Genomic DNA, 23,286 nt, shown 5'->3' with positions numbered 1-23,286 from the left:
TAGATGACTCAGTCGATGCTGTCGTGTTCATGACGTGCACACAGTACGTAGTTACCTCATCTCTCAAACAAGTACGCCATACATGCATTCTGATGCCAGTCTTATAAAACCTACCTGTATTACTGCCAAGTGAACAGCTGGAGAGCTATTAGCGTTACCCAGCACCCACCACGAGGAGGTTGCTCTTCACATGTGCCGTATTGCGTACACGGGAATAGTACTATGTACTATGAAGTGAAAAATATGTAGATCATATACACATAAACTATTCAGGTACAATCGAATATGTCTTTTTACCAAGATTTCAAATGGTGCCATATCACACCTGCTTAGAAGTTGTTTGATCAAGGCTACAACATCAAAGCCCCCAGTAAAGGATTCAGCAATTTGTATGGTAGACCAATGGAAGACATGACGAAATCTGACGCCAGGTTTTGTTGCTTTTATTGAGCTGATGGTTGCCCAAGGAAATTAATATGAGTCTGAAATACAACCGCCCCAGTCTAATCTTCTGGTCCTGATGTACTGGTTCACGAAGCTAGAGGGGCGGTGGGGTAAATGGTTAAAGCGTTGGCTCGGCACGCCGAAGACCCGGGTTCGAATTCCCACATGGGTACAATGTGTGAAGCCCATTTCTGGTGTCCCCCGCCGTGATGTTGCTGGAATATTGCTAAAAGCGGCGTAAAACCAAACTCAGTCAGTCAGTCAGTCACGAAGCTAGACTGGCGGCAGCATGTGTTCCGTCAACCGCTGCTGTACAGTGCTCCCTGTGTGGCTGTCTTGATATATTCCAACGTCGACAATCGCTCCGGTGCGAACATTTCCATGCTGTAGATAACGTCTCCAGAGACGATGCTGTATTGTGATGGCCATAATAGGTCGGACAACATACTACGATAGTGTCCTATGATCGGGGATAGTAATGTACGTAGCGCCGTGAGCAGGCAGCTTGCCTGGATATAAGCGCCATATAAGCACACTATTACTATAACTACCATTACTAACACCTCCATCATTCCAGGAGGCAACATACCCATGGTGTTTAGAACGTCCTTGTAAGGAAGCCGTTGCTTTGCTTAAGCATTATTTACTGTTTCCCCGAGCTGGCATTCTGCCAAACACTTGAGTCGGGCGATATTAAAGCCGTTGACCCGGCGGCGAGGCAGTCGTCTGCCTAGCTGCGTGCGGCACAGTACACTTACATAATGGAGCTATCAACTGTTATATTCTTCGGTCTCTTATTGTGCGGTATCCAAGACGTATGTTATGCTTGGGCCAGTTTTGCAAAGCTGCCTCTACGAGTAAGTCTGGTGGAATCAGAGATCAATACATTTAAACGTACAGCTCTTAATGCTGATGTTAAACTGATCAACAAGTTTAAGGTGTTGGAGTCATCACTGAAAGAAGAAATGACTACAACATTCCTCCCTCCCTTGATAAAACCTCTCGTCAAACAAGCTATAATCGACATCATGAACGAAGACTATATTGGCAACATTATTACCGGACATGTTCTCAAGGTAGTTGACAGATTGAAAGCCAAAGTGCAAAACACAGAGACACAAGTGAAAGTACTGGCACAACAGCTGAGACGTGTTGAACGGGATAGAGACACTTACAGAAAGAGTCTTCGTAAACTACGTCGCAGACTGACCAAAGACATCCGGGCATTACATCTGCGTGGCGCAGGGATGCTGCAGTCTGAATTAAATCAGACCAATGATGATCTTTTTGCTACAAAACATCAAATCGTTGGTCTTAAGGAGGACTTGATGGCACTAAATGTGAGTTGCTGGAAGAGGAAAGACGCTAAAGAGAGTGATGTTACAGAACGTACACTGACAACACCATCGTTGTCGCATGTGTCATCTACGACTCCGACTACAATGTATCCTGGAACTACAACAGGTAAGACTTTTGGTAGAGATTAGTCGCTTAATTAACGTTCTATCTTGAAATTCAAACAGGAACATATGAGACTAAAATTATTATCTCGTATGAATTTAGCTAATGTTTTTTACAGTCATACTGCGTGCATACTAAATATGTGTCTTCTGCTTTTGAAACAGTATGTCGGAGGTAAACTTTCTGTGCTTCTATTGTGGAAACCTTACAATTTCGAATATGACAGTGTTGAACTACCCTTATTTGAAATGCTTATTTACAAATAAAATAATTTGTGAAAAGGGGTCTCTGTCATTACAGGACATGTCAATATAGGGTTCACATAACATGTCAGCAAAGGTGTTATTCGTAATGTGAACATAATATTGATTGGACATATATTCCATTGGGTATGTGTACATATAGGGTATTAACAGGGCAGGCCAATATCCTGCATACAGTTTATTAGGAATGTGAAAATGCGGACAGCATATGGAGTCAAAGGCACGTATACGTTGGGTTAGCATTAGAGGTGTGACGATACAGAAATTTCACGATACGCTATGTATTGCGATATCTTGGAACGATACGCTTCGATTCGATGCATATCACGATATGCCATGTTCTTTTCAAAAATCTTATTTTAATAGCAAATAACAGTGTAAATTTATTTTGACAAAATAATAATAATAATAATAGGCCATTTATATAGCGCCTTTCCACGTATCCGTCAATATCTCATGAAAATTAACAATTTGAAGATCAACGATACATATCACGATACGAAAAAAACGTATCGATATATTTATCGTTATATAAAGTATCACGATTATCGATACTACGATATATCGTCACAGCTCTAGTTAGGTATGTAAGTCACTATAGGGCTTGCAAGGCATGTAAACGTAGGGTTAGCAGAAGTGGTGTGACGATTCATCGATACGCATCGTTCCATGGGCCGCCGATACAGTGAATCGATATACATTGTTGTATATCCCGATATGATACTTCAAATGGGCCACAATACATCGATGTTTAAATTCTGAATATTGCCGGATCGCAATATCTGTCAAGAAAAAAGACTTACTTTTGTTTGATGATTAAAATATATCCTTACTTTTTTTCCCTTCATAAGTAAAAGTTTTCTCGGAAATTCTTGCTTCAAGAACTGTGTCAGTTATAGCGCTCACGTGTTATCAACATTCACAAAGTCCATGATCAAATGTTCATATCTCCTTTCCGAATGAACAATGAACAACGCTGGTGGAATTTGACGAAATACTTGAAAATTGTTTTTGTTTTGATCTTAAGGTATTTTATAGTATAGGCTTTAGAATTAAAGGTTTTAGTATCGTGATACGTATCGTATCGCCACCCCCGTATCGGAATTCATATCGTATCGCAGCTTAAGTGCCCAATATTTTGGCAATATATGTTCGTGACTAAAATGTTAGCATCGTGATGTATCGTATAGCAGGTTGTGTGCCAATACCAGCACTAGTTAGCAGGTAACCACCGTTGGGTTTATAAGGCATGTGAACGTTGGGTTAGCAGGCTACCACCATTTGGCTTACAAGGCATGTAACCTTTGTGTTATTAAGTAAAGCCACTATTGGGTTTACAAGGCATGTAAACAGGTGGTGCCAACACAGGGCTTACAATAAATATCGACGTGTGATTTATAGGTTTCCACATGTCCTTTGTGCGTATTTTGTACGTGTTGCCAACCTGATACAGGGATACAGGCAGACCGGTCAGACACCAGCAGTCTACGAACTAGCACAGACAGACCCTGCACAAACAAGACATGTGAAGAACTGTACTTGAGTTCTCTGAGTCGACAGATAGGCGAATCTCTGGCTGTACCTTGTTATATGATACCCTAAATTAACTATCACGCAATACTAAAAGACTGGATTTTACGTGTCTTCAATATTATTTCACAATATGTCCGATGTCTGTTTGAGAGGCCAAGTAACACATGTCTGTCATGTGTGGTACACGGAGTGGTCCCCATGTGGGATATCTGTGACTTCTTGTGACCTGGTCCTCATGCGGTACAGTTGTCACTTTTTTGTGCCCCTGATCACCATGCGGCACAGTTGTCACTTCTTGTGCTCCTTATCACCATGTTGAACATTCGTCACTTCTTGTGCCCCTGGTCCCCATGTGGGACATTAGTCACTTCCTGTACCCCTGGTCCCCATGTTGGACATTTGTCACTCGTTGTGCCCCTGGGGCCGTATTTATCAAACAACTTAAGTCATTAAAAAAACTTAAGTCAGTTAAAAAACTTAGTTTTCACGTTTTTTCGACTTAAGTTTTGAGGTAAAACTTAAGTCATATTTATCAAGAGACTTAGACTTAAGTTTTGTCATTTTTTGACTTAACTATTAAGACTCATCTTGGTAGGCTTAAATCAACTCTTTTTTGACTTAAGTCATGTGAAACAAAATGGCTGCCACACGTATTCCAAGAGTATTTAATGAAAGAAGAGAAGTTCTGCATACATTAGATGATAATGAGCTGTTACAAAGGTACAGATTTGACAGAAACAGTATTGTTTACATCTGTGATTTACTAGAACACGATCTAAGTCCCGTAACGCATCGGAGTTGTGCAGTGTCCTGCGTTACCAAAGTGCTCGTCACTTTGCGTTATCTTGCCACTGGCAAATTTCAGATGTGCAATGGCGATGACCATGGACTGAGCCAACCCACCATCTCAAGAGTCATCGAACAAACGCTTCAATCACTCACAAGTCAGCGTATGGTCCGTAGATTTGTCACCTTTCCCACGCAAGCCCAAGATATAAGACGACACCAGCGTCGATTTTATCAGACTGCAAACTTCCCCGGTGTAACAGGTGTCATTGATGGCACTCACGTTCAAATTCAGGCCCCATCCGTGAATGAGAATGAATTCATTAACAGGCATCACTACCACAGTATTAATACACAGATAGTGATTGACAGCGACGACCGGATCATCGACATTGTAGCACGTTGGCCTGGCTCAACACATGACTCCCGCATCTTGACAACAAGCGGGTTATGTCGGATGTTTGAGGGGAACCAGTTACCCGTAAGTTGTCATCTGCTTGGCGACAGCGGCTACCCATGTCGGAGGTGGATTTTAACACCATTTTTGCGTCCCCTTCCTGGATCACAGACAAACTACAACAGGTATAATTGCTATTTCTTCGAGTCAGCTTCGAGTACTAACCAATAGAGTTATTTCCCTTGGTTATGTGAAATACAATCTTCAACATAAAAACGAAATGGAAGACTTACATATCTTTGCTAAATGCATTATTCGGGCAACATGTCGTACAATCATAATGTCTACTTCTTTTGTTGTAAATGCATCTTGGGTGACTTATCAATGAAACAATACGTGTGGGCAAGTAAAGTGTATCATGATATCTCCATTGTGAATTAATACCACCCATAAATATTATATGATCATCTAGTGATTCCAGTTGTATTTATTGCAAATTTTCAGATCACATAAAAAAACCAGAAACTGTGTGGAAAGAGGTATTGGACAACTGAAGCGGCGGTTTCATGTACTACATGGAGAAGTCAGACTTTCCCCACAGAAGGCTTGCAAGGTATAGCATTATAAGAATGTTTTTCTGTGGACTCCATTGAAGTTGAAGTTAAATCATAATTTTAACACATATATGTCCCCCCAATAATACCCTAAGGACCTAATATGCATCAGGTAGATAAAGAAACCAACACATTTAATAAGATAAACAATAACTTTTATTTAATGAATACATTAACAAATCTCAAACAAGAATGTAAAAATGTCTACACTTTTTTACACTTTTTTTCCTGTCAATAGCACCTCACTCAATAATGACAGATAATTATTGTAATCTAAAGTTCAGCTGTAATAAAAATTAGTTATCTCAAGAATCATATTTAAAAAGAATCATATTTAAGATGTTTAGACAATCAAATATGAGTATACTTATACAGTGATCCTAGGTTTATGAACCCTTGGAGAGGAACATTATTAAGTGAAATGTTTTGTGAAATGAAAAAGATATATATTCAAATATCTCAATCGTGGCATTTTCTGTATAGCTACTAAATTAAAGCATAAAGATTGCCAGGATCAAATACTCTTAGTGTCAGAAGAGTAAGGGTAGGGATTTTACCAAGAAATTATTAGATGTGAAATGCATTCATGGAAAGATAATGATGCTAGAAACATTGGTTATGACAAAATAACATTTTTTAGATGAAGGCCACATTAATTGCTGAATATTAGTGGTTAGGTATTCAACTAAAATCAGTTCCATGGGAGATTTTTTCACTAACATTACATTATGCTATTATTTGATAAGAAATGAACATCAATTAAAATAGAGTATCAAAACTAAATATTTCTTGGTCAAATACAATAAGTCCTCTACATCCTACTTTTTAATTAAATTGACAGAAATTTCTTGACCATTTGTTGTGTCTTGACTATGTTTTTTTAATATGTCCCTAGGTAATAATTGCTTGTGCAGTGCTGCACAATATCAGCAAGGACAGGAATGTCCCAATGCCAGGTCCAAGTGGGAGCAGCGGTCAACCTGGACAGGGGAGGGCACAGATGCAAGGTTTGCCAGCCATTGCTCCTACAGCATCAGGAGCCAGATACAGGGAACAATTTGCGATCAGCTTCTTTTAATGTACGTATTTCCAAAGTCTATCATGAAAGTCATAGAAATGCATTGATTATTAATTTCATATTTCTAAATGCAAGACCTCTAAGGCACTGTTCATAATTTATGTCTCTAGGGGGGAAGAAATGATGATTGTCATGGAGAAGCATGTACAATGTGAATGACTCCCCTAAAATTTAAGTACAAAGTACTTGCCACCCCCCACCATGTCATGCACAAGGTCATTTACCCACTCACGTCTTTTAACATAAATTAATTAATATTCACTATTTACAAAATTTCTGACCCCCTTAGTACATGTGAGCAGTTACTGACACACACCCCCCCCACCACCTCCCAAGAACAAAATGGGTGACCACTCCTTAAAACTTAAAATCATCACACACACACACACACACACACACACACACACACACACACACACACACACACACACACACACACACACACACACACACACACACACACACACACACACACACACACACACATTAAATTTTGAAAGGTCCCTAATAATTACAATGTATATACCCTATACTGTCATTAGTGCCTGTACAATCTATTCTTCTAGTTTATTAATTCTTCTCTGAAGATACTCTCTTTTTAATTTCAAACATTCAATCTCTAATTCCAGTTTTTCTTTCTGTAGTGCCTCCACAGAAGGCTGATGCTGGCACTGACAGGCTGTCTTCTCTGGCAGGTGGTAAATGTTCACCACGTCCTGGACCTCGTCCCCGACCATGATAGGGCTACAACAAAATCATGATTTGTAAAATGTATAAGAGAATGAAATACATGTTCATAATATTTCCATATCCCGAGCCTTGTGTTTTATGTTCAAACAGTGTCATGTCAGTCATTTCAAACCAAGTGATCCTGACAGGCAGATTGGGAAAGAATGTAAATTATAATTTCCCCCAAACTGTAGGACTTCATGTAATTCATGCAGGGCAAGATGAACTGATGAAGTACTAAGAGACAAATGTCGAGTGTTGTCTGCTTAACAACAGTGCAGGCCTGAGTAAGTTCAGTATTTTCAGATAGCTGAACCTTCTGTCATGGAATAATAATTCATATGAAAATTCATTACTAATTATAACCACTACAAGGGATATATTAGGAAAATATAAATATAGAATATTAGATTCATCATGTATCAGTTAGAGAAAGACTCCAGTCAAAAGTAGTAAAACTCATCTCACAGACATACTATTGAAAAAAGTATATGTTACGGCTGCATCATTTCACAGATGTTCAAGATGAATCCTAGCCTAAGGTATCAATGACTCAGCTGTTAGAGAAACCTGACAAAAAATATTGCAGTGGTTTTAGTGTTGTATAAAACGGATTAATATCAAAATGGATATGGCATGTACCTTTCTCTTGAAGTGATGGCATCAAGCAGTTGCAGGGCAGTAGAATCACACGAGTCTGAGAGACCCGTAAGACTTAAGTTGTCCCTCCCAATGGCCTCAACAACTGCATCTGTGACCGGACTGACCGGCGTTGGGGGTGGTCCGCCTCCTGTAAATGCAAAAAAAAAGAGTAGATTAATTGCTTAAATATGATTATCTTAGGTCAGACCAAACTTACTTCTTGTTTCACAGATTTTTGTCCTCAGAAAACCCAAAGGCAGGAGGTAAAAAAATAAATAAATCACCAGTCAAAGTAAATACTCATTGGCAATTTTTAAGTGTGTATGGGGCAAAAGTCAACCTAAACAAATTTTCTTGTAAGTTTATATATTTGGCCAATAAAAACATTAGGATTTTAGTTTTTGAGTGGGGAAAATTAATTTTTATGGCTTTTCTTATTCTTGAAAAAATACGACAGGCAGATCTGTAAAACCAGAAATAAAATTGGTCTGGCCTGATGTAGAAATATATCACAAACCCAGTAGGTAAGTACTCACTTTACGATGAAACACTGGAATAGAGTAGGTTTATGTTGTAACATGTTATATTTGGCATTACACTTTCTTAGTAAAGTACAGATTCTAGTACTTTTGTTGGCTGGAGTTCCATCCGGGAATCGAACCCATGCCCTCAGTGTCAGGCACCTAATCGCCAGCACACAAAGTCAGCCGCCTAACCCGCTCAGCTGGTGATAGGTGCCTGACTCTGTGGGCATGGGTTCAAGTCCCGGATGGGATTCCAGCCAACAGAAGTACTAGAATCTGTACTTCACTTTAATACTATGAAAGTGTAACATATGTTACATTTGACCACTTTCTTAATGGCATTTTGTAATTATAGGTTTATGATGGTAGAAAATATTGAGTATATACAAGAACTTACAATGTAGGTCTGGAAATATTGTGAGTGAAACTCTTTTCTCAACTTTCTGACATTTATCACATCATTTATGTAACCTTTTATGACACTTATGTTTTGATAACTAATAATAGCTGTAACCATAAACATGCTTACCAGTGGCAATGGTTTGCTGCCTGAACTTGGAATAGGTCTTCTTGGATGAACTCTTCAAGTTCTTCCATTTTTTTTCCACCTCATCCCTGGTCCTCTTGTGGGTGATGCTTGAATTGAGGGTGTCTGTAATCATCTACAATGTAAACAGAATACATCAAATGGGGAAAAATCCCATCAAATTACATTTAGATATTTAATCAGTGCATAAAAACTTGAATTTTTACACGTGAACTAGTTATAAAGTGCATTTGGGCTCTTATTTAGACAATAATATAAAGAAAAACGAGATGTGTACTGCAGTATTCATTTTCAAAATATTTAATTCTTTCCTAATATTGCCGTAATTTCAGTATGTCAGTAAAATGACGTATGTGGTTTTGCAATTTGCTCCGAAGGTCCTAGGGGAATTAATACCCAACAAAACAACAACTGACCACTACATGGGTATGTATATGTGTGATTATATCAGTCAGGTAATGTGAAACGAATCCATCGTCAGAACACCCACTAGATCTATCGCGGAGCTTCGAATACGTACCTGCCACGCCTCCTGTCGTTTCACGGAGGTGATGCCAGGCCCAAACTTGCCCTCAAGCACCACTCTGTTTGCCGCAACTAGCTCCGCTAGCAGCAGACACTCCTCTTTTGTGAAATTAGGCCGCCTCTTCTTCATTTCATCCGCCATAGTATCCATTTGATGCCGTTCGTGTATCGTCTGCGCTGTCCGGGAATTTCCCCCGAGGATGTTTTTATGTCTCTCAGTAAAAAGAGTTCCACTGGTAGGCTAAAAATAACCGGGATAGTCCCTAGTGATCACGTGATCGCGTTCGGCGAAATCGACTTAGTTTTTGTCGGCGGACTTAGCTAAGTTTCAGACTTAGCCCGTTTGTGAATACCAACTTAAGTTTTTGACTTGGCTAAGTCAGTTTTAAGAAACTTAAGTTTTTTCTTAAGTCAAAACTTAGTTGTTTGATAAATACGGCCCCTGGTCCCCATGTTGGACATTTGTCACTCGCTGTGCCCCTGGTCCCCATGTGGGACATTAGTCACTTCTTGTGCCCCTGGTCCTCATGTGGGACATTTGTCACTCGTTGAGCCTCTGGTCCCCATGTTGGACATTAGTCACTTCTTGTGACCCTGGTCCCCATGTGGGACATTAGTCACTTCTTGTACCCCTGGTCCCCATGTGGGACATTAGTCACTTCTTGTGACCCTGGTCTCCATGTGGGACATTTGTCACTCGTTGAGCCTCTGGTCCCCATGCTGGACATTAGTCACTTCTTGTGACCCTGGTCTCCATGTGGGACATTTGTCACTCGTTGAGCCTCTGGTCCCCATGTTGGACATTTGTCACTCGTTGAGCCTCTGGTCCCCATGCTGAACATTTGTCACTCGTTGAGCCTCTGGTCCCCATGCTGGACATTTGTCACTCGTTGAGCCCCTGGTCCCCATGTTGGACATTTGTCACTCGTTGAGCCTCTGGTCCCCATGTTGGACATTTGTCACTCGTTGAGCCTCTGGTCCCCATGTTGGACATTTGTCACTCGTTGAGCCCCTGGTCCCCATGTTGGACATTTGTCACTTCTTGTGCACCTGGTCTCCATGTGGGACATTTGTCACTCGCCGTGCCTCTGGTCCTCATGGGGGACATTTGTCACTCGTTGTGCCTCTGGTCCTCATGGGGGACATTTGTCATTGCTTGTTCAAGGTTGATAGTTTTATAGTAGACACTATTCCGATTACTAATTTTCTGATCTTTTACGCTGATGTTGTAATTGTGCTGGCTTTGAATCTTGTATTTCAACTCTGCTGTGATCCACTAAATTATTCCTGTATATCTAGATTTTTGGGTGAACTTGCTGCTTCAGTTAGGAAATGGACATCAGATTAGACTCGAATTGGTTTCGTTAGGCCAAAGCATTACTTCCACGACCAAAGTATTACCCCTATGCCGAGTATTTCAACTTGCTTTCAGTAAAATCGCCTAGACCCACTCGTCAAGACTAGACGTGGTGTTGTCAGGCTTCATTCCGACCTGTCCAGTACAGCACCAGTCAGCTAAACACTGCACGTTTTATGTTTGCGTCACTGTAACTTTACACAGTAAAACAATCTCTGCACTTCAGGGTGAATGAAACCCTACACCAGATTATTTCTTTGCTTGTCCATGAATACCAATATTTGTGGAATGCCCCGATAGAGCCTCGTTTGGGATTGCCCTTTCGTGATTGACACCACAGCAAGTAGTTCTCCAAAAAGAGGTGGCAGGAGGTTACCCCGGGAGTCAGGCAGTGCAAACTGCAAGTTGGGTGTTTAGACCAGTAGAAATCGACATGAAATTAAGTTGACCCGGACATTTAGTATAACAAGCAAATTTGTGTCTTAAAATGATTTATAGGTTCCTGTGATGCTGAGAAAAAACCCCAACCAAAATCAACCTTGGGCAGAAAAAGTTATGACCACTTGAAAATGTACCTCAATGTTGTGCTGAGGTTTCTTACATATAACATCAGTTGTATGACTAATATTATCTCCCTTCATAGTAACAGCAAAAAAATGGCCGACATTGTTGTGACAACAGAAGTTTTGAAGCGGTGAAATTTGACATACAAGGTGAGTACTGTGAGTTTTAAATAACTGTTAAAAGGCATAAGGCATTGAGGAATAACTTCAAAATGATCTTGTTTGATCAATGCAAATTTGAACAAGATAGATAGACTTGATGTCTAGGCTTCAAGGTCATGTAATATTATGGTTTTCCTACTAGTTTTTCTTGTCATATGGTGATGGAGTAGATGTTTAGGGTGTTCTAGGAGACAGATGCAATCAAATCTAGAATGACATATTACCCTAAAAAAAAATATATAGAAATATATATGGAACCACTGCATAAACTACCAATGCACTCCTACTGATGCTACTTTCCCTCCGACTCATTACATAATATGAAAGCGCCTGTTGATAATTAAATCTTTGAGTAATTTGTAGTCAATGATAGTCAAAATCATATTTCAAATATAGATTAGAAATGAAAATATTATTGTTCACTACACAATACATGGTTACCATGGTATATTGATGAAAACAGATTTGGATAGTCTATTTTATTTTGGTGTATTTGTCTCTTTGATCTGTTAAAAAATTAGAATTAGTTCACAAAGTACCAATGAAAAGCAGATATGTTACACCTGCAAAACATTGTCCAAACAGTAGGATTCCAAGTTTTAATAATTCCCAAAATTAATAGAAATTATGAATTAATTAAGAAATGAAATTAGAAAAACATTACCTAATGCACTAAGTGAGTGAAAATTGTGATGCCATTGGAATTTTTTTTCAATAAAACTTAAAATATGTACATAAATTAATGAAAATATTTACAAGTTTACCATTTCTAAAATACAAAGATGAATCATAAAAACAGAGAAATTAAGCTCATACCATTTTGTTATGCCCACATTTCTAAAATTCCCCTGAGCTTTGCCTGAAGCACATGTCTTAAATTCTCACAAACATTATAAGAGTTACCTCCCATATCAAACAAATAAAGTCAACTGTGCCTTGTTGACTAGTAAAATGATCATTCATATAAGCAAAATTTGGATGATTTTGAAAACATTTGAAATATTAATGAATTAATTTTTAATGTTTCAGGCATGTCTTTCTGCATCATTTGTAAGAAACCTGATGCTACAGTGAAGCTTACAAGCGAGGGAATTCTTTCACTGCTGAGTGTTTCTGAACAAAGAAAGGATGACCTGCATGAATATCTTTCACAGTCAGACAATCATCACGTTCATGAAAATTGTAGAAAATCATACACTGCAAAGAAAAACGTTAAGGCAGCTCAGTCCATCACTCCTATTCCTATCCTAAGAAATTCAGAAAATAATTTTGATTATGACACTTGCTGCTTGATCTGTGGAAAGAAGATTGACTCCATCGATCTACAAAAACATCCTCACCTTCATGATGCTAGCAAAGTTGAAATCATAAATAATGACACAAAATCTGTTCTTCAAGAAACTCTCTTAGATGTTTGTAGTAAAAGACAAGATGATGATGCATCAGCTGTCAAAGCCCGTATTTTGTATGCAGGAGATATAAGAGCAGTTGAGGCCAGATACCATAGACAGTGTCTTCAGGTATTTACATCCCCCAGGTACATCAAACACAGTCAAAGCAAGACCAATTCACGTAACTCTGACCAGGGAAACAACGGAGCCTTTGTCAAGTTGTGCAGATGGCTTGAGGAAGATAATCATAACTATCAGCAGTTCACAATCCAAGATGTGCACAAGGAACTTTCATCCTATCTATCTCCTGAAACTGAACCATATTCCATAAAACACCCCAAGAGGAGACTGATTGATACATTTGGAGATCAAATAACATTTTCTGAGATAGATGGAAAACCAAATGTTATCACTTTCAACAGTACAGCATCTTCCATTCTTCATGGATCTTACACTCAAACTGACGTTCAAAAGGAAACTGAAGATATGAAGATTATAAAGAAAGCTGGATCCATTCTCAGAGATGACATAAGCAAGTGGAGTCAAGTTCAGGATGAATCTTCAACCCAAGAAAATCCTTCACCTATTGACATCAATGTGGACAAACTTGAAGAGCAGGTACTGCCGCTTCTCCTGTCTCATTGAAAGAATTCTACCGAAGTCAAGGAGTCCATCATCTCTTGCCAAACAGAGACTTCTTATCATTTCTCTATGTCATGTTCTACTTCAGACGGCTTCAGGACAGTCATACATCTCAACTCTGATGCTCTGTGTAGGTCTGTTTATCCATCACCTTACACGGTCAAGAGTTCTTCTCAGTGTTCTTTCCTCCCTTGGGTTTAGCGCCTCTTATGATAAAGTCATTGACTTCGAGAAATCGGCTGCTGTCAATCAAGATAACGTCAACCAATCAACTGAGCCTGCTTCAGGATTTTGCCAATTGATCGCAGACAACTTTGATCACAATGAAGATTCATTAAATGGACAAGATATTTCACATGTAATGGGAATAATAACTTGTCAAACACCCAAAGAAAGTAAAACAATTTCCATCCCCAGACAGAAAGTAACATCTGCTGAGATTATGAAATCAGGAACCTTTGGTACACTCATAAAACCCTACCATCAGCCAGTCAGAAGTCAACTGCCCAATGTTGTGTTTGAGGAGCTGCAGCCGATCAATCTTCCTATGACACACTTCCAAAGTATGGACATGCTGTGGAAAGTGTCCCGCTTGTTGAGCAACTCCAATTTGGCAGGGTTTTATGTCTCAGGTCACAGATGGTACAGTTGTTTGCTCTTCAGTCATGTACAATCCTATCATCCCATTAAATCCACAGACAGTGGAGGCGGTTTATAGTACAATGACTTTTGTAGATCTCCAAAGAAGAAAATCTGGCCTGTGTTGTGGTCAAATTACATTTGACCAAGCTCTCTTTGCAAAGGCGTATAAAATAAAGGTTGACAATCCTAAAGAATTCAAACATCTGTCTTTACGCCTGATTGGAGCTGGGGATAAGTGTATGCAGGACAGTGGTCTTGAAGATGTGTCGGCAACTGTATATGCCAACAAGTCTATTAAACTGACATTAATCAATTCAATAATTGATTCAAAATCCTTAGTTTTAATTACCCAAGTGACACAAAGATTGTGCTAAAACCAAGATGTGATTGAATACAATTTTAGGACATTATTTATGTATTTTCTCATCTTTTATTAAATGCCCCTAAATGACAATTTCCCCAAGGTTGATTTTGGTTAGGTTTTCCATGGTGAACAAGTACCCTATTTGGGTTAATTTAGTCATAAAATGTGCTTGTTATACTAAATGTAATTCTTTTCAAAAATATTTAACGATTTTTTCATCTTTTTTTAGGATTTTGACCCCAAATGACAATTTCCCCAAGGTTGATTTTGGTTGTGGTTTTCCATGGTGAACAAGTACCCTATTTTGGTTAATTTAGTCATAAAATGTGCTTGTTATACTAAATGTAATTCTTTTCAAAAATATTTAACAATTTTCTCATCCTTTTTTTAAGATTTTGCCCCAAAATGACAATTTCCCCAAGGTTGATTTTGGTTGGGTTTTCCATGGTGAACAAGTACCCTATTTGGGTTAATTTAGTCATAAAATGTGCTTGTTATACTAAATGTAATTCTTTTCAAAAATATTTAACAGTTTTCTCATCCTTTTTTTAGGTTTTTGCCCCAAAACGACAATTTCCCCAAGGTTGATTTTGATTGTGGTTTCCATGGTGAACAAGTACCCTATTTGGGTTAATTTAGTCATAAAATTTGCTTGTTATACTAAATGTCCGGGTTTCATACAATTTCTACTGGACTAGTTTCGTTTTAGAATGACTTCACTAATTACCGAACTGCCTGGTTGTAGAGGTATATGTGTCGGTAATCTTCTGGAACATATCACCAGCGTTAAAAGCACTATTGGGTGATGTCATGATTAACGCTGCAGCTAACACTAACAGATTACAGCCACAAACCGATGTTTTACTTTCATTACCCAATAACCATGGCGTGCAATAACAGGCAGCTGACTAAGACCATGTTATTTTGAATGGGCGGACGACTTATGGATACTGCATCTGAACATAAATATCTCGGTATGTATTTCACACCTAGATTGGGTTGAGGAATATCTTTTTGATTGGCATTCTAGAAGTTGAGGCGATGAAGAATCAGGACACATTTTATGGAAATACAACATCTTTATTCTGTACAGGCGACATTTCGACATAGGTTCTATTTTTAAAAATTGTCAAGCTTGACAACCACATTAGATCCCTTGTCGGAACGTCTTATAATAAGCATATACAGAATCAGACCCGGCGTTATATGTCCACAAAAATTGTCCTCATTCTGGGGTTAATACCTGTCTACACGTAGCACAACAGTCTCGATTTTTTTAACCACAGTTTGTCTTTCAAAAATGCAAAGGTATATTTAGTGCTATAAGCTCTTTATCCCATGCAAGAACGGCAATGCGCTTGTTTGACAGAATGATCTCCATGTAAGAACACAATCTCTTGTTTGACAGAATGATAGCCTCTAACGTCTAATGATATCCACATATAACGTGCATTGAAAGAGGACATTTATGCTTTTGTAAACAACTATTGGGAGTTTTGTGAACAATCGGTGAATTCCTAATTTAGGGAAGAAGCCGATATGCTTATACAACTATTGTCCATGCCATGCCATAGGTAGCACAACATATGTTGTAATATGTTGTTTTCATCTGATAAAACCGGAGGGCAAACTTGGGTCGGATAGAAATATTTCCATACAAAGTTGTTAATCAGTCCAAGCAGTCGAGCGCCAAACGTTGCCATGCTCCTAACCTGTCACGTCACAATGACGTCATAGCTGGCAGCTTTGCGGCCGTGGTGTCGCCAGTCAAGGCATTTCGTAACTAGCAGTGAGATGAGTCGCTCGTGTTAGGACGTTATTGGTAGGTAAGTTCTCAGTTTCTACTTTTGAACTGATTTAGGAAATTAGATGAAATAGTTTATAGTACGACTGCTGTAAAGCAATATGAATGTTGTGGTAACTAAGTGCTTGCTTCACACAATGTTTACACTCAGACGTTTGTTTAGCCTGTCACCGGTGGGAATGAAGGAAGGTCTGGGTAAACATCACGCGGCGTTTCACCTGATAGACTTGTTATATTTGATCACAGTATGTGCTTGTAAGGGTTATCCTTTGGCCTGATAGCATTTACAACTCTCAGGGATCGGAAGACGTTATGAGACTATTTTAAATCTGTCCAGTCAAGTATTTCATTTCAAATGTGTTTCATTTTTATATTCTGCGTCAATGAAGAGCTGCATTGAATTGAAATACATCCCCGCTATAGCACACGGTCAGATGTATCAGTTTAATCGACATTTTGACACAGTACGAAATCGCAATTCACAGCGCTATTTGCTGTATGTTTTGAAATGTGAGAATCTGATAATTACTGGGAGTACTGAATTTCAAAAATAACATATTAATGAACACCGATATCACTTTTACATGATATCGCTAATAATAATTCTGAAACGTTGCCGATGAATCTAGAATTGGTTGGGATGTTTTCGAAAATACTCTTACACGAACGCTTTCCGCCATATTGGATAGTCTTTACAAAATCACGTTTCGCGAAGGCCGGTATTGAGACGCCTATTACATCACGTATATTTCATATTCAGCTTCGAAAAATGTATCACTGAATTCCCCATACATTTTAGAATCAAATTGCAACTGGTCTTTGTCACCAATACCAACTGTCCAGATAAAATGACACGAAATATATTAGGTGTGAAAACGAACGCTGTGTTCGAAAGACAGCGCTGGTTCGAAATGTAAACAAAGACAAATTCCGATTTTACACTGCGTAGCATTTTCTGAAATTTTCCAACATTTATCCGTCTATTCATTGCTTGCAATGGCTCAATACCTTTGGAATATGCATGGGAAGAGTATCGTAGTAAGAAATAGGAAATAATAAATAGATACGATGCAATGATTTGATAATTCATAAGAAATTGTCAAAGTTTCCGTGCAGCGTGACGCCATGACTGACGCAAAATCACGCAGAACGACAAGTGTAATTATCAGCATTTCTGGCTTCTTCTCTTACTTACAGTGAAAACGATAAAAACATATAACAATACACCGATAGTCCGAATCATTCTGATTACTTACATGTCATATTTATGTACAAACGATCACTGAATCTATGGAAGGGTCCTCGCAAAATCCTGTGTATCCTTGTCAGCAAAGCCGCCATTTTGTAAGAAATAGGTTATCGGTAGTGATGTCATACGTCAACATTGTTGTACATATTAGGCAATTTCTTTGAGGTGAAGGTTGGTTGAACAAGCGTAAACACAATCGCCCAATCCTTCCGATTACACTGTCAGTATTATGATGTATATTTTGCGGATAGTTCAGATACTTTTTCATGAAACTGACCTCAGTATCTCCATTTAGCCTTGTCCAATATCATATCGTACGTGCATATAGGGTTTACGGTGTTTTATTCTTTGAAAGTTTTTGATTGTTTGAATAATATTTACATAAGAAATTGATACATTTAGTGCAGTACATTATGTTCTAAACCTTTACACAAGTGTTAGAAGATCAAACGTAGCCATAACTGCAATTACTTTAGTTCCTATGATGTACAATATTCAATGCATTTGAACTAATATTGCAGTTTCACATGAACAGGTTAATGAACGGCGATTTGATAAACCTTATAAGTAAAACTGATAATATTTAATGAAAATGATCTATGTATGTTATGAAATGTATATGCACACATATTTAAAGGAATTATCTTGTTTTTTGCACGTTTTTGTGTCGTTTTATAGAGAAAACAATAGTGTATATTGATTGGCCAGGTGCGCGTTTGTCGGAAACGTTTTATATTTCACTATCATTGTTTTCGATAATATAATCAATTCATATTCGATTTAAAAATATTGTGATGACATGATATCAAACTCTAACTATATTTATACGAAAATTGTTTAAAAATATATGAACCATGTCATGTCTTAATTTAGACAAATCTTACATCCATATTCTAATATATAGTACGTACTAGATCCATATATAAAAAGCTATCTTTTTTGCATCTTCCATTGCATACTTATGAAGAGAAATAGCTACATAATCATAAATAAAGACAATTCGTATCCTAAATTAAATATTCGGGTGTTGTGAAATGTTATTTTCCATTTACGTTAAATAGATGCCAAACAGGTGCGCGTGTTGCTCATGATAAGATACACAGTCAAACTGTCTAATTGTTGATATATTCAGGACACTATTTACATGGAAAAACCAGTCATTTTATGTTTTGTCTAAAGAGTTTTAATTATTACAAAAAAGCCGAGACCTTTCACACAATTAATGGAAATTAGGTGAGATATATACTAATCAGCATACCAATGCCGTCTTTTTCCGACGTCGCAAAATGCACAAAACAAGCAATGACGTCAACTAAAATGTTGTATTATTTTCAGCAATTTCATTACATTTGAAGATATGGCTAGTACTCTGGTAATAACGATGCAAAATTAGTCAAAATACATCTACACAAACAGGAGAATATGGGAATCTAAGAACTAACTTATATATCAGATAGGGCCATCCAAATCGCTATTACGTGCTTTCACATGTAGTACGTTGTCATCTTTTCTTATAAATTGTGAAACTACCAAAGCGCATCCGCTCACATTGGGGAACTTTGAATTGGAATAGTTTGGTTCACCGTGAACAAAAAATAACGAAAATATAGCGTCCATATCCACAATACATACTCTCCATGTGATCTGAGTTACATTGACCTAGTATTAAGCATAACGGAGTTATGCCCACTTATCATTATACGTGTATGACCTCTCTGTCGTCGTTTGACGTCGTAGAAGAAAATCCATTTTTGACATTTATTGCTAGTCATTTTTAATGTTGAGCGCATAATGTTATGCATAAGCACATACATCCAATTCATATACACTTATGTCGTTCAGATATCAGGCTGTATTTTCTTCTCTCACACTTTCCGTAAATATGCCAAAATAAAAAAAATCGTAGCACTGTGCTTTTATCGGTGCGCGATAAAAAGGGGAGAAATTTACTGTTTTTTAACGCATAACAAAAATTTGGACAACATTTAGCAAGGTCTATTTCTCAAACCGCCGAGGTAGTTGCACTTATATTTTAATATTCTACATTTCTGTGTACTTTTATAACCTTACGTAGATCCAGGACCACGCGAGCGCAATTCTCGCATAACGTTCACTTTTCAAAGCGTATGAAAATGTGCGCCTGGCATCAAGGGGGTTAAAGATGTTTACAATGAAGACCTGTAGATTTTCTGTGTTAACAATGAAACCTTCATGTGGGAGACATGCATTTCTGCAATATTTTTAAAAAGATACAACTGAATTATGGAAATGCAAATATGCTTTATTCTCGTTATTTCTAATGTTGAAACAAACGGAATGTTAATCACTCGGACAGCCGACATGTCGATCTTTACCACCGCACACTGCCACGTGTTTGTACCCATGTTGTTTATCAAAGCACATTGCTTCCATCGACAAGTACGGTTGTGTCAGCTGAAGTTTCCGCATCAGACAGTACTAAGTAGTTCTGAGACAATTGCACTGCCGCCACTCGGTATTCTGACATTTTGTGAGTGCTTCACATGTACAGAGTTTACCTGACACAAAATTTAAACTTTGTTGCACAAACATCAAGTCAAGTGGCGAAACCGCATTATCAGTGGTTTGTTGTCGTTTGACTGACTGACTGACTGAGTTTAGTTTTACGCCGCTTTTAGCAATATTCCAGCAACATCACGGCGGGGGACACCAGAAATGGGCTTAACACATTGTGCCCATGTGGGGAATCGAACCCGGGCCTTCGGCGTGACGAGCCAACGCTTTAACCACTAGGCTACCCCACCGCCCCTGTTGTCGTTTGATGTTGTTTACTATGTAGTAACTATTTCATGCATTTTGTATCAATATGTGAAGGAAGGGCATCTTTGAATTCCAGCCACGGTTAATGAATTCAAACTAAGCAGGTAGTCATTCCATAAAGAGGAACTGAGTAGGTATAAGTGCAGATGGTTTTTTTTGTTTATCTATTTTTGTCATTTAGAGTAATAATGTGAATAATCATGTACTAGATCTATATGTTTATATGTGAAGTCCCCGTACAATATAGTCGTTAGTAACATAAACTTAACGCTGAGGGCGAAAAGATTCCTTAGTTTATATGTCTATATTTCAAACAAAATAACAATCTTCATTTGTATTCATTCACTATGTATTCATTTACTACATTTGAACAAAGAGGAGCATCTCAGCTGTTAACACACAGCCAGTGCACGGCTTATTACATTTTCAGATTCAAACTGTAAAAATGAATTTGGAAAGGCTCTTTGTTTCGGGCATAGACACGCGGTCTCAATGAACAGTTATCTCAATCAAATCGAAACATACATTTTTAATACTTCTGCTTTAACAGATGTATTTGGAGTGTATAATGCATAATATTGAAGGCAAACCTTAGTGTGCTTTATGTAGTTTTCTGGACAACATATTCCCTGTTTCAGCCTCGACTGACCCGAGCCCGAGCAAGACGGTCCCACTAACGCCAGTGACGCCATTGGCGACACAAGACTCAGATCTACAGGGTAGGTGTGAAAACCCAGCAGGCAGGAAGCTCAGTATCTAATTCTCCCAGAATTTAACACGCTGATGTATATACCCGTGGAGATTCTGACTTGAGGGATGAGTCTCACCTGTAGTAATGATCGACGTTCATGTTGTCAATCACAGGATTTCAAACTGTAAAAACTAAATTTAAGAAGTTTTACCTTTTTCCTGCATAGACACGCGGTTTCTATGAATAGTTATCTCAATCAAATTGAACAGTATATTTGTAATACTTCTTCCATAACATATGCATTTAGAATTTAATCATACATAATATTGAAAGGCACAACATATGTGGAAAGGCGAAAACAGAGGCCAGTAGTTATAATTCTTATTTGCTTTATATAGTTTTCTAAAAAGAAATATTCCGTTTCAGCCTCGACTGATCCGAGCTCGAGCACCAAGGTTCCACCACCGCCAGTGACGACACAAGACTCTGATCTACACGGTAGGTGGGAAAACCCAGCAGGCAGCTATAGGAAGCTCAGTCAGCGGGAATGCTGCTGAGTGTGGCGTTAAATAAAAAACAGAACACTGTGACATAAACAAACGTTATAACTTATTACCTAAATATAGTATCATCTTGTAAAGTTTAACAAACATTAACACTGTCCAGTCGTACACAAGATATTGCTACAACTTCTGGCTCTAACAGAAAGTTCTGTATTAAACACACAATCCATAATTCCAGAAACCATATGTTGATATTCCCGCCATGTTGTATTGTTGTCAGCCGTGATGGAATTGTTTAAATGATGTAGGAATGTCCGAGTCACGTATATACATGATGGAAACATTGTAGATGTGTGACGAAGATGTCTGATGTACACAGTTTACTTTGTGTTGCAGCGACTCCATCACCAGCCACAGACCGCGACCTCTACTCCGCCAGCGAGGACGGTGACCTGGAGAGAGTGAAGCGGATCCTGGGAGCGGGTCACGTGGACATCAACAGTAGATGGGGACGGTGGAGCAGGACACCGGTGATGGAGGCAGCACTGAAAGGACACAGAGATGTGGTGGAGTTCCTGGTGGATAGAGGGGCTGATGTGGCACTGGTGGGCAGTGGCGGTGACAACATCCTTCAATACGCCTGCATGGGTGGAGACCTGGAGGTCGTGAAGCTGATCCTGTCACTGAACGTGGTGGACATCAACACTAGAGGAGACTACAGCAGGACACCGGTGATGGTGGCGGCACTGGAGGGACACAGAGATGTGGTGGAGCTCCTGGTGGATAGAGGTGCTGATGTGTCACTGGTGGACGTCAACGGTACCAATGTCCTTCACTGGGCCTGTTTCGGTGGAGACCTGGAGATCGTGAAGCTGATCCTGTCACTGAACGCGGTTGACATCAACGCCAGGGACAACCGTGGGCGGACAGCGGCCGACTGGGCGAAACTCTGGGGACATCAGCCATTGTTGGCTCTCCTGGTGTAGTGTGGGACGTTCTCGTTGTCGTGTTTACAATTAAGGTGATTCCCTCTTTTCTTTGTGAATATAAATAAAACTTGTTGATTGTATTTTCAGACATTTGTCATTTGTTGTGTTTGGAACCTCGCAAGATCAGGTAAGAAAATTGTGAAGTGAGTGTAAACATAAACGGTGAGTGATTGTACGTAAACGTCACCCGTCTTAACATAATTCTGTGTTAATTTTGTTCTGAGAATATCGCGAGTATCACAAATTACAAGAAATGTTGAAATCACACAACAAGAGAAATCATGTAACAGCGAAATAGACGGCCCGATCCCAGATGTACATTAGTTCTTAGATTGCCATATTCCCCTGTTTGTGTAAATGTTTTGAGTAATTGTTCACAATTATTGAGGGTACAAGTCACATCTTCAAATGTAAAAACATTACTAAAAACATTACACCATGGTTTGTTTTATGGGTTTTGCGACGTCGGAGAAAGACGACATTAGTATGATCAGTCAGTATATGTACCTCACATAATTTGTGTTAATTGTATGAAAGGCTTCGTTTTAGCTGTCATTCTTTCCAGAGAACATGAAATGAATGATCTA

The 23,286-nt window shown here is 38.7% G+C and overlaps 3 protein-coding genes across 5 annotated transcripts; 2 read left to right on the top strand and 1 right to left on the bottom strand.

The window, feature by feature from the left end:
• Positions 1-1,183: 1,183 nt before the first annotated feature.
• LOC124285152 (protein HOS4-like) lies at positions 1,184-22,779 on the top strand. 3 transcript variants are annotated; one of them, XM_046721319.1, is made up of 5 exons: positions 1,184-1,908; positions 21,155-21,235; positions 21,634-21,705; positions 22,107-22,204; positions 22,409-22,779. In XM_046721319.1, the coding sequence occupies exons 1-5, from the start codon at positions 1,206-1,208 to the stop codon at positions 22,694-22,696; spliced, it is 1,242 nt and encodes a 413-aa protein (XP_046577275.1). In that variant the 5' UTR covers positions 1,184-1,205; the 3' UTR covers positions 22,697-22,779. The 3 variants fall into 3 exon arrangements, with proteins under 3 accessions (XP_046577275.1, XP_046577277.1, XP_046577276.1); XM_046721321.1 differs by lacking the exon at positions 21,155-21,235; XM_046721320.1 differs by lacking the exon at positions 21,634-21,705.
• On the top strand, positions 4,325-7,386 carry LOC124285153 (putative nuclease HARBI1). The gene is made up of 4 exons (XM_046721323.1): positions 4,325-5,069; positions 5,389-5,497; positions 6,394-6,577; positions 7,221-7,386. Exons 1-3 carry the CDS (start codon positions 4,339-4,341, stop codon positions 6,574-6,576), a joined length of 1,023 nt encoding a protein of 340 aa, XP_046577279.1. The 5' UTR covers positions 4,325-4,338; the 3' UTR covers position 6,577; positions 7,221-7,386.
• On the bottom strand, positions 7,059-9,871 carry LOC124285154. Its single transcript, XM_046721324.1, has 4 exons — positions 9,539-9,871; positions 9,001-9,133; positions 7,948-8,095; positions 7,059-7,320 (listed from the first exon to the last, which is right to left on the bottom strand). The coding sequence occupies exons 1-4, from the start codon at positions 9,692-9,694 to the stop codon at positions 7,131-7,133; spliced, it is 627 nt and encodes a 208-aa protein (XP_046577280.1). The 5' UTR covers positions 9,695-9,871; the 3' UTR covers positions 7,059-7,130.
• Positions 22,780-23,286: the final 507 nt, after the last annotated feature.

Source organism: Haliotis rubra, unplaced genomic scaffold (genome assembly GCF_003918875.1).
Source record: "Haliotis rubra isolate DU_JTF1 unplaced genomic scaffold, ASM391887v1 Scf353, whole genome shotgun sequence".
NCBI lineage: Eukaryota > Metazoa > Mollusca > Gastropoda > Lepetellida > Haliotidae > Haliotis > Haliotis rubra.
The sequence above is the reverse complement of the archived record's forward strand: the minus strand, read 5'-3'. Positions and strand labels throughout refer to the sequence as shown.